At 42.9% G+C, this 12,294-nt stretch overlaps 1 protein-coding gene across 1 annotated transcript in view; it reads left to right on the top strand.

Moving 5' to 3' along the window:
- CALM1 (calmodulin 1) overlaps nucleotides 1–9,531 on the top strand; it is a 72,217-nt gene extending 62,686 nt beyond the window's left edge. Inside the window, exons 5-6 of the mRNA XM_078660060.1 lie at nucleotides 1,601–1,736; nucleotides 5,049–9,531. Coding sequence (XP_078516186.1) covers nucleotides 1,601–1,736; nucleotides 5,049–5,077 — 165 coding nt within the window. The 3' untranslated portion in view covers nucleotides 5,078–9,531. The remainder of the gene's footprint in view (nucleotides 1–1,600; nucleotides 1,737–5,048) is intronic.
- The last annotated feature ends 2,763 nt before the right edge of the window (nucleotides 9,532–12,294 follow it).

The following is a 12,294-nucleotide window of genomic DNA, read 5'->3' as shown; positions in this document are numbered from 1 at the left end:
TTGTTAAGTGCATCCAGATATGTTATCAAAAAGCCAAGCGCACTTTAACAATACCCCCCAGAGCGCACTCCACACGCAAACTGGGGGCATCCATGGCTTTCCTGGGGAACATTCCTTTAGAGGATATTTGCAGAGCAGCCACGTGGGTCACACCACATACCTTCACAAAACACTACTGTGTTGATGTGCATTCCAAGCAGCAAGCAGCTGTAGGACAGGCTGTTCTCAAGACACTTTTTCAGGTTTCTGCAGCTGGCACGGGCAACCGCCGCTGATGGAGGGACTGCTATGTATTCTATGCTAAGATATGAATTTAGCAGCCCACATGCCTCGAACTGAATATGCTACTTACCAGTATGCATCTGTTCTTGGCATGTAGGGCTGCTAACATTCATATCGCCCGCCCTCCTCCCCGGTGCCTGTCGCAGCTGCAGATATACTATTGTATTTATTCATTAGCATGGACATCCTTTACACTTTCACTCCATCTCCTGCCACAATGGCGAAAAACAATCTGGGGATGGAGCCGATGCCCATGCGCACTGTAGTCCAGGGGAGGAGCCACCTATCTCAGGATACTTCGAAGACTCTTCCAGGACAACAATGTGCAATCATCCGAGCCCAACACTAGGCGGCGATCTAATGCTAAGATATGAATGTTAGCAGCCCTACATGCCAAGAACAGATGCATACTGGTAAGTAGCATATTCATTCTCTTCTTTTGACGAATTTATTGTGCACATTTTGAAGCAGTGAAAGCTGTCTTGTGTGATGCAAAATCTCATCAAACTAGTGGCTATATCACTGAATAGGTGTTAAGTCCTGAAGACGCACCACACTTAGTTGGTGGTCTTCACAATCTAAGCTACCTGCAGCTAGTGAAACTATGCCCTACAAGGTGTTTCACTAGCACATACATAGGTAGGTTATATAGTAGTGTCACAAACCTATACAATTAAAGCAATCTCATATCAAAATAGCCAAAGTTTATGAAGTACTTCTGTTAAAACATAATCATTATATTACACTAATACATTGAATTTAAATTGAGACTCCATGTCTTTTCCTAACAATTAAGGCGCTTCAGATATAATTAATCAGGGGAAGACCAATTTCCAAAGACCCTAATTGCTGTAGACAAAGCATGCCCATCTTATTTTGCGCACTGCCAGTATTGGGCACAAAAACAGAAAAAGAACATAACTATCTATATCCTGAAAAGCATAAATTAAATACTGCAGTGTCTGGGACATTTTGGGAGATTCGGGTACCAGGCATCTTGCATTTTTCTAATTAAAATCAGCAATCCTTCGGCCTGCTGTAGATCGACCCAGTATTTAATGAGGTTTGCACCTCCTTAACCAAGTAACTACAGCCTGAATGATCCAGCTGCCAGAACCAGACCCTAATATACCAGATGGACTGCTACATTATAGTTTAAATCTGAATCTACTGCAGACTCTTGAGCCTTGATGCAATCTTTAACTAAATCGCTTATACAATCTGCTACCAAAGCCTACATGGAGTACCCCTACATTTTGCTAATATCGATGTACTGAACTAAGAATTTTAACGTGTTTCCATTTTTTTTCCCCGTTAGGATGGCAATGGTTACATCAGTGCAGCAGAACTTCGCCATGTAATGACAAATTTAGGAGAAAAGCTAACAGACGAAGAAGTAGACGAAATGATCAGAGAAGCAGATATTGATGGAGATGGTCAGGTCAATTACGAAGGTAAGCTATTCAAGATCCTAAACACTAGCTTAGTTTCATTGTGTGCATTCTAATTAACCCATAAGTATCCGGCTCCGTTTGCCCTTAAGTTTCCTTTCAGTGGTACCAATAATAAAATATAGATTGTCATGTCTGAGGCCTTGTTATTTAGTAGGATGTGATGCCAGTGAACGTTAAACTTGTGGAAACGGCCTTTTCGAAGTACACACCTATGCAAAATCTTGCTTCCTCAGACTGTTGTGATATATACCCCTCTGTACGTTTTCTGACGATGCGAAAGGCTGCTACCAGCTTTAAGACATTATGCTCATTTCAATCTTGGCTAGTCCAGGGCATATGCAATGGGCATTTTGTAATGGATGTACGTATATTTATTTGAAAAGCCTTTACAAGATTAGTCACATGCATGAACATTTTAGGTTGGCCATGTTGTAGTGGCGTTTCAAAAATCTCCATTACGACATGGCTACAGAGCATGTGGAAACAAACCCATTTAACATGAGGACCATAGACATTCCTACGGTACGGTAGGATTGCATACTGAATGTTGAATGCCCAGTCTCCCAAGTCATTACATGGGAGTTTTAAATCAAAACTATTTCAGTTTACCAATAAACGTTTTGTTACGACTGGTAGCATTTTCCCACCCATATCAAGGTCTCTATGCTGTCTGGTAGTTGTAGTGTGCACTTATTTGAACTTAAACCTGGTGATTTCGGAAGGCAGAGGCCAGGACTACTTTGTGAGGCTTATTACTTGGCTACCGGGAGATGGCTGTGTTTTTTTTGTTGTTGTTTTTTTTGTTGTTCATTTCTTTATTAATATTTCTTCCAATACGGTGTCAGTTCAGGGCTGGCACGCCCTATGATGTACATACAGTACTATCCGCAACAGAAGGAATGCAAACCTGACCACTCCTGTTAAGGTCTACAATTGGGGAAGTAGCAGAGACCTCCGATCAAAGGGACATAGCATTCAGTGCCATCTCCGCTCCACCCAGGGTGGATGCAGTTGCAGAATGCCGGTATTTTGATACTATTGATGAAGGTATTACATTGTAAGGCTAGAGTTGTTGGATTATATCAAATAGACCGGGCATGGAAGGGGCATGCAAAGAACTCTTTTCTTCGCTATTGTGATCATTTGAAAGAGGACAGACTGTAGACTGACTACAGTCACCTGGTAGAAGTGATTCGCCAATAACCGGCTTAAGGTTAAATAGGTATCAAGCTTTTATTTACCCTTTCTACCACCAGAGTTGTAACCATGCTGCATTTACCCATGCCGTACTCAGCATTTCTCTTGCTTCCTTGTCACCCTCCTTCGCCTATACTGTGGTTCATTCCTGCTGACTAGTATTCTGTTATGAAATGTGACAGTTGGTAGCGTGGTGGCTTCCATGTGAGACGCTACTGCAGCTGAGACTGATATATAGTGGATTAAAGCTAAATTGTTTGCAACTCTAGTTTGCAGTGCTCTAGATTTATTTGCAACACCCCAACCCCATTGAGTCCCTCACTGTATGTCCTAAAGATTGTGGACGTGAAGTTCGTATCTATCATCCCACCTTTCCCGAACTACTATTGTGCTGTCTGACTTGTGAAATTACTTGTGTATGTTTTGGCCTGTGCTCAGATACTTGTTCATATCTTGCTCTGGCAAGCTGCACTTCAAGCATGGTGGGAGGAGCAGGGGGCACAGGGTAACATAATTCAATGGAATCCTTACAAGAACAGAATATATAGCTTATGGTGTCTACTCAGCCCCTATTGCCATAGGGAGTCTAATGGGTCTGCCTCAAAGGTCACCTTAATGTTGCAGTCACTTGCGCTGTTTCAAAAGCAGGGATGCTGAGGCCTATGCTGGCATTTAACTCCATTTTGGCAGATTAATGTGCAATACTAATTTGGCGAAGTGAGGGTGTAGGGGTGGTGAATGTCACTTGGTTTCACAATAAACTTTTTGACTAGACTACACATGGCATTCCGTAGGTCAGCAAGTAATGATTCCATAACGTAATTCAGGGGTCCAAAGACCAGCCTAATAAAATGCAAGCAATGAGTAGATGGGGTGAGTTTCTAGAACTTTCGTCTCTAGGTGTCGTCCTCCCTCCCACCGCCCCCTTATATTTTGCCAAACTGTATAGCACTAATCACCCGTGAGGGTGTCCAGGTACTTATGCAGGTGTGTAGGTGAGTGCCCCTCAGAGTAAATCGAAGAGCCATGTAGTTCGCTTCTTGTCGAACTCAAGAATTGAGGAGATGGCTCTGAAGGAGGCCATTCCATGCTGGACCAATGTGGTGCTGTGTTTCTTTGTATGTGTACTTGTATGTGTACTTGTATTTGACTTGGCTGCATCTGTGAATGGGGAGGCAATGGAGCGCTCTGAGGTGGGGTGAGGAGGGTTCGTCGTGGTAGGAATCCTTCAGCAACGTTCTGGATGGTCTGGAGTCTATCTAGAAGCTGCTTGGAGATTCTGGCGAAGAGTGCATTGCCGTATTCTAGCCTGCTAGTGATGAGTGCTTGTGTGACGGTACTTTTGGTGTTCTATGCCAGCCACTAGATTTTTTTTTTCCATAGTATACTCGGATATGGAAGCAGGCGGCGCTCACTGCATTGACTTGTGCCGTCATGCTGAGCATGTCACCCAGGGTGAACCCCAGATTTCTGGTGTGGTCGGTGAGTGTTGGTCCTTGCTCCGATGGCAACTAGGTGGCAACCCATGGGAAAGGCTTTAACCAGAAGACCAGTACTTCATCTTGCAGAGTTTGATTTCGAGCAGTTTTACTCGTCCATTCAGCTACCATGAGCTTGCAGTTGGTGAAGCGGTTTCTGGTAGTGGTTGCCTTTTCTGTCAGGGAGGCTACTGAGAAATGGGGAGTAACTTGTTTACATCTTCCCAGTAATGAGCACAGCTCTGCTTTAGTGATCCGAGAGCACTCCCAAAAAAGCACTTGCCCATCAAAGGGCCATTATGGAGTGATTACTCTATCTCCAAATATTAAACAGAAACCGATCCTTCAAATGTATAAAATCCATAGTTTCCTGGAGTTTTAAAAAGGAATCTGCTGAAGAGGTAGTATGGTCGAGCAGCCTTTTCTTTCTTTCCAACCAGTGTATTGGCATCAGTGAGTGTTTAGTTTTTGCCCACCACCCTCTTCCAGGTCCCTGTACTGGGTATTGCCAGTTGAACTCATTAGAGGGTGTAAACAAAGCCCAATTCTCCATTAAAGTAATTTCTATCACTCTCTTACTATTCACATGTTTACAAGCGTGCGTTCTTTCAATAATGTCTTTCTCTTTTCTCTTTAGAATTCGTACAGATGATGACTGCAAAGTGAAGATCCCACCCCTCCAACTTTCCCTCTAGAAGAATCAAATTGAATCTTGTACTTACCTCTTGCAAAAATGTTCATTACTCATTCTGTTTCTGTATAGCAAAACTGAATGTCAAGAAAACCTACTGTCCACACATCTGCATGTAATGGTTGGTGGTCCTATTCCCAAAAGATCAAGATAAGCATCTGTTTTACAGTCTAAATACTTGTTCGACCTTGATCAATAAGGAAGCACTTTGTGGACTCCTTAAAGTTCCATTTGCTAACTACAATGTTTGGGCTGGCCGGTTTTTCATGCATGCAGCTTGACAATTGAGCACAGTCAGACCTTTGTACAAAAAAGTCCACTACATTCTAGGGTGGATTCTATTTAAACTTGTAGTATACATTGTCATAGCTGGTTTACTTTCTAAATTGGTTTACACCTCAGAATGGTATGCAGTAAAATGGTTGAAGGGTGCATATTTTGAGAAATCCTAAAGGCTGAAAGGTTATTCTGTACTTGGCAGAGTGCTCCCAAAAATAAAATTGTCGATGGCATGTCTGTTTAGAATATTGATTTAACATTGTCTGCATCGCACTGAACGGGTGTTGGCCTGTTAACCGTTCACACAATTTTCAAATGAACTATCAAGGGAGCATCTTGGTACTCATGTTTTTAGGGTTCTGTACTGTAACATGACTTGGAGCTGGTGGAATACCTTAAATATCTGCACAACAATTAAACATGGCTGTTCAAGATATTACAATTATGACCATTCCAAGTTGTAAATGATAGTCTTCTTTTCCAATAAAAGACCATTAACTTAAAATGTTGTACTAAAAATGTATTCTTTAAAAAAAAAAATGGTAAATTGATTAAAAAATCTGTTACATGTTTGTATTTGTACAATTAGGTAATGGGATCATCTTGAACTAATTGGGCTGTTGAGTAGAGATGGGTATGATTAGGTCTCTATACCGTGTCCACAATTTTTAGGAATTGAAATGCATTTGGCGTCTTTTGGCAACGTATTTACAGAGCTACCCCTTAATAAAAGTACATACATTTCATGTGGTTGCTCTTGGGCAGATTTTACTTGCTCACTATTTATGAATAGTCTACAGCTTTAAGCTATGTAGCACTTTTGCTATTCAAAACAACCTGGATTGACATTTCCTATTGTTGGGACGGCCAAATGCATTTCTTGTGAAATCTAAAATATTTATTGGTTGCCGGAAATTGGAATAAATGTGACAGTTTTTATTTAGTGGCTTATGACCCATTCAATAATGCTTAAATCAACTGTAGTTTTTTGTCCTTGTTACTGCTAAGTAACCAACATACTTTTCCTAACCAGAATGCAACACACTTTTTTTTCGAAATGCTCAGTTTCCTTAGGATCACTTATGCAACAAAGTTGGACCTTTCAGGTTTGAGAAATGGGTGTGGATGGGGTAGGGGCCAGAAGAGGGATCAGCAAAGAATGCATACCTTTTAATGCGGGCTCTCGACTTTGTCATGGGTGATCATCAAAGGTTGATGTCTTAAACTGATTATCTTGTAAAGTATTTCACAAATAACTCACCTGCATTAACTTGGCATACTGCAAGTAATATGGTTTAATGCATTATAACATCCACCCACCTGTTTGTATTTTACAGGGAATAGGTAGTCTGCTTTCTGTTTGTAGGCTTGTGCCAATTGTTACGATTGCACCCCCTAAATTCTTACCCTCCTGCCTCTTTGCCTGTTAAGGGTTGGAGCGAGTGTTATTGGTTCTAAGGTCTTTTCTTTAATTGATTACACTTCGGACGTAAAATGTGGCTCTCATGCACACAAACCTTATAAACTTGTTACTAAAGGGTGGAAAATGCGTTGGACATAGGTTCACAAAAGACCATTTATCATATGGCAAGTAGAAATCTTAATTTTTGGATGGATTGTCCTGGAGTACTTCAATTTGGGAAGCTTAACACTAACTTGTCACTGGAAAGTTTCTATTTTACCAGAAAGGATTCTCTCAAAGTTAAGAAGTAATTTGAGCTGGGAAAGAGGAATTTGGCCATTGACCTGACAGTTTATGTAGATTTAAATTCTATTTAATTTTTTTCTTTGGGTGAAAGGTGTTCTTTGCAGTTTTTGCAACGGAATACCTGCACCAAAGCAATAAGTGTTTAAAATGAAAATAACCAACTCGTTTTGTGGGTTTTCCACAACTGTCTTGCTGAGTTCATGGCAGAAGGCAGGTTTAGTGTTTAGCTGTTAAACCCTCTTTGAATGTTGCATATCAACATTTCATGATAACAGGTTTTTCAATTGTTCAGCTCAGAGATTAGTTATAACTGGGTTAGTTTTAATTCTGATTACATTGCCCAATGTCGTCTTTGTCCGCTCAGTCCAAGCAAGGCTCATGCATTTATGTGGAAAACAGTTGATTTCTTAATTGATGTGTAAAGTATTCATAGCTTCTCGTACTCTGGCTCCTATGTAGCTTTCTCAATTACACTAAAGGGCTGCCCAAGGGAAACCGCAATTTGTTAGACCAATTCCTCCAATTGACTAGAAACTTCGTTAGCAAATGCTGAGGCTGTACTTTGAAACTTCGTCGTTCAGCTTGCCGAATGAATTTTTTTAAAATCAACTTACTCTTGTAAATACTAGCAACATGGCTTGCATGCTTGTGTGTGTATATATATGCAGTCTACTACAACTAAAACTTGTGTTTTTGTACAATTGTGTGCCTGCCTCTGAGAAGCAAGTTGCTTTACACAACTATTCCTTAGATATCTGTATATCAAGCGTATTTGAACTGATACTTAAATGATTAAAGCTGCTTTATGCGGCCACCTAAGAGGCGCTGGGCATGGCACTTGAAATTAACCACATTGTGACTACTGTGGAATATTTTCAATACATGCACTAAAGGTTACACATGTTGCATCTAAAAAGGAAAGTTGCGTATGTTGCATTGAAGAGATGTACATATTTTCGAATTATGTACTTTCTGCCATCTCATGACTATCCCTTGTCCCACCGGGCCCCACCTACTTGCCTGCTCCATATGCCAATTTGATATTTTGGAGAATTATTGGGCTGTTACATCTCACTTGTGTTCGACTATCTTCAACCAGTGGCTCGGTGAAAAAAATTATCTAATTTCAAAACATTCCGTGTTCCAAGAGTTTGTAGTAATGGAAAAGTTAAGCAACCTGCACTTTAAACTGTGAATGCAGGTACAAAGTTACGTAGTAACCTTTGAGTGAATTTAGTATTTCTTGTAGTATGGACAAGGTAGGTGGGGCTTGATGAAATAGAAAGGATGTACAGGTGTACAAATAGATGCATCCTTACTATGTCAAGTGTAATGTATATCCTGTAAAAAAAGAAAAAGCAATAAAAACACAACAGGGTAAGCGGTGGCTTTAATGATCGCATGCCCTGGGTGTGTTGAGGCATGAGGCTTGGCCAATTGCCTGCAACCACTGGGAAAGTGCCCTTGGCACAAGCAACCGTGAGTGACTTACAATACAAGATTTGGCAACCCAACAGACTGTGTTTAAATCTACCCTACTAAGGCTAAAAATCTGTTAAACACATTTCAATGGAAAGATGTGTCAGGGAACACTTTTTGGGGCTGTTTTTCATTGTTTAACAGTTTGGAAGTTTTTATCTGATTGCTCCAGCAGTAAGGTGTATCTGCCAATAGGACCAGAGGGGAATCCCATTAACTTGCCAACATGTTTCTGCCCATGCCATTGGTTCATGCTTTGTATAATGTTTATACCGAATCACTCTTGATAGGATAATCTTACGTGCTATACTAAACATTTTAAACATTAAAGAAACCTGCTTAAACCTCCTCCCTGCTGTATATTGGCACTGCATCACATTGGCAACTCCTGATTTCAGTGAAGTTGACTTGCTATAGGTTTCTTCAGAGTAAAATATTGGCTTAAATGCATTTTCTGGCCAAAATGAATTTAATTTTCTTAGAGTCAACCTTTCATGGTTAGTATTTGTGATCAAAGCTAACATTTTCCGGAAAGCCCACAAATAAATCTAACCTGAAATTCCTTTTAAATTTTACGTTTTAGCTCCATCTGATTCAAACATTTCTTTAAAATGTAGATTGGGTTCTTTCTATTTGAATTTGACTAAACATAGCTTACCTCTTACTTTGTTTATGGGAATTGGTTCACTCTTCTAAAATGTATGGATGGGCAGAACTGTAGCTGATAATGGGATTAGGCGAATTTTGTCTGCTGCCAATATGTATTTAGGACTTGGTGCTGTACCAACTCCAATGGATTGAAGCTTGGGAAATGGGTTACTCAAGATAGATTTTTTTAAGAGCAGATCGCGAGAGGTTCTGATACTATGTATGGTTTGCATGGTCCAAGGCATTGGGGAATAGAACTGTATGTAACCAAACTGTGAACCTTCTGTAAGATGTGAGAATAAAACATTCAAACTATTTGGTGTCTGTTTTCTGTTTGCGACCCTGTGTTAATGTATGCAGCAGTTGGTATCCTTTCGGTTAGCGCCCAACTCTTAATTTCATTTTTGTCTTTAGGGTGTTGATACTTTAAAGGATTCTTTTATTTTCCACATGTCTAATAACGAGACCTAATCCAAACTTGCTACTCCATTTCTTTGTTCGTACTGATTATTACATTGTTGCACACCAAGTCATTATCGAAGACTCCTGTAGCTTAGTCTTAGAAGTAAGGTAGTACCTGTTTTCTCTGTACTTGCCTTTCCTTCCAGCAAGGCGAACATAACCTAGAAAGATACTAGTAGAATTGCCATTAAGGTAGTTTTTAAGATGTTCTTGTTCTACATGGGCAGCTTGACAAATATTTTCTAATGGAAAATGTAAATCGCTCATCAGATATCTGCTTGGCTCTTGCCTGGACGATCTTTTGTATATGTTTTGGATTTTTTTTTTTTTTGGTAAATGCCACTTCAGGGCAGAAATGAAAGCCCGTCAATACTAGATGTATTAGGGAAACCTACATTGTACTTGGAATTTGTACAATGCAAAGATGACCCCAATACTTCCCTTGCTTGTAATCTGAATTTATAAATGTTTGAATGCTGCGTGTGGGAATCCTGAAACGCGTTTTATTTTCTAACTAGGTTTTGAATTAAAATAACCAGGAAACTGGCACAGAGGAGACCACATTGTGTGCTTTTTGTTTTCTTTTCACTCCAGTTCATAAAATCAAAGTACATTTGACTGAAACCACTACATCTGAAAGACACGTTAGTTATAGATTCCTTACCTTCTTCCCCTAGTGTTAGTCTGGCTCCGGAAAGTTTTCTGCTTAGCAGTACCCCTGCACGCCAGTAGGCGGCGTCATGCTGCTCCGTGACCGTCACTGGTGTCGTAAGCGCTGGGATGACGTCCGAGGCTACTTAGGCGGCACCCATGCGTGCTGACGTCGGTTCTTTCTTTCTTCAGCACCGAAAGCGCAGATCCGGATTGAGCACATACCTCAGTCATTTTTTGACCACTTTTTTTTAGACTTGTATCCTTCTCTTGTCTCCTGGTGCATGTAGTGAGGCCTGGCTTTAAGTTTTGTGGGTCGTGCTGCCCTAATATGCCTGTGGCGGACCCCCATGATGTCTGCCTCTGTCTGAAGACCGACCATGACTCCCGGGATTGTAGGGACTGCCGTGCCATGACCCAGAAGGCCTTGCAGGAGCTGTGCCGGAAGTTGCTTGAGGTCCGGCACTCCTCTCACCGTCGCTCCGGGTCTAGGCGTCGTCGCCTGGCGCCTGGTGACCCTACCTTCTTGACCACTCTCCCCATACCTGATAAGGTCTCTAAGAAGCTGGACCAATATGGCAAGAGGTTGTTCTCCTCGGCCAGCTTGGGGTTATGGTCGGTTAATGCCACCTGCTTATTGGGCCGTTACTCCCACGCCGTGTGGGATTCGGTAGCAGAGGTCCTGCCTCAGTGTTCTGAAGAGGTCCAGGCTGTCCTTTCCCAAGCGATTGCGGAAGGCAAGGATTCAGCGAAGTTTGCCATCAGGTGTGTTCTGGACACGGCTGATTCTTTGGGCAGGGCGATTTTCACGACGGTGGCGTTGCGGCGCCATGCCTGGTTGCGTTCTACAGGGTTCTCGCTTTGATGCCCAGAGCTCCCTCATGGACATGCCCTTTGATGGCTCTTGCCTTTTTGTCGACCAGGCGGACAGTGCTCTGGAGCGCTTTGAAGACTCACGGGCCACGGCTAAGTCTTTGGGTCTTTCCACGAAGAGCCCTGCCACGCCTGGGTTTCGTTCCTTTCGTGGCCAGTGTAAATGCGCCCAGATGCGCTCCTCCGCAAAGCCTGCGCAGAACCTGCCTCAGCGTGGCAGCAGGTGCGGGTCTGATAACCAGCGGGCAGGTCAGTCCACCTCCACACCCGCTGCTTCCACCTCCACACCCGCTGCTTCCACCTCCACACCCGCTGCTTCCACCTCCACACCCGCTGCTTCCACCTCCACACCCGCTGCTTCCACCGCCAAACCTTCCTAATCCGAGCTTCAGGGGGCACCCCAGGTCAGTCCACCTCCACACCCGCTGCTTCCACCTCCAAACCTTCCTAATCCGAGCTTCAGGGGGCACCCCACGCCGGTAGGAGGCAGGGTATGTCACCACCTCCTCCACTGGCACAAAATCACATCCGACAAGTGGGTGCTGCAGATAATCTGCCAAGGGTACTCTCTCCCATTTCTGTCCTCCCCTCCAGCCATGCCACCTCCGGTACCACCGCATGTCGGGGGATCATTTGGCTCTTCTCTGTCAGGAAGTCACGGCCCTCCTGGCCAAGGGGGGGACATATAGTACGTTCCCGACCAGGAAGTAGGGAGTGGTGGTGGTTCCCACTACTTTCTGGTCCCCAAGAAGGACAAAGGAGGCCTCCGTCACATCTTGGACGTCAATCGCTTCCTCCGGAAGGAGACGTTAAAGATGCTGACTCTGGCTCAGGTCCTGATTGTCAATGTGCCAAAGTCGCACCAGTCCCTCTCAGAAGCTCCCTTTCATCAGAGCGGTTCTGGATTTGACGCGGTTTTGGGTTTATCCTCCCGAGCAGCTAGTCTGGGATGTTCAGGCTATGGTTCTGCTCTTTCAGCCTCTATTCCAGGTTTCAATCAGGATGACCCTCTGGCTTCTGGGCCTGATGGCCTTCTGCATACTTGGTGACGCATGCCAGATGGCATATGCAGGCTCTGCAGTGGGACCTGAA

Source organism: Lissotriton helveticus, chromosome 9, assembly GCF_964261635.1.
Source record: "Lissotriton helveticus chromosome 9, aLisHel1.1, whole genome shotgun sequence".
NCBI lineage: Eukaryota > Metazoa > Chordata > Amphibia > Caudata > Salamandridae > Lissotriton > Lissotriton helveticus.
Note: the sequence above shows the minus strand (reverse complement) of the source record. Positions and strands in the feature narration are given on the sequence as shown.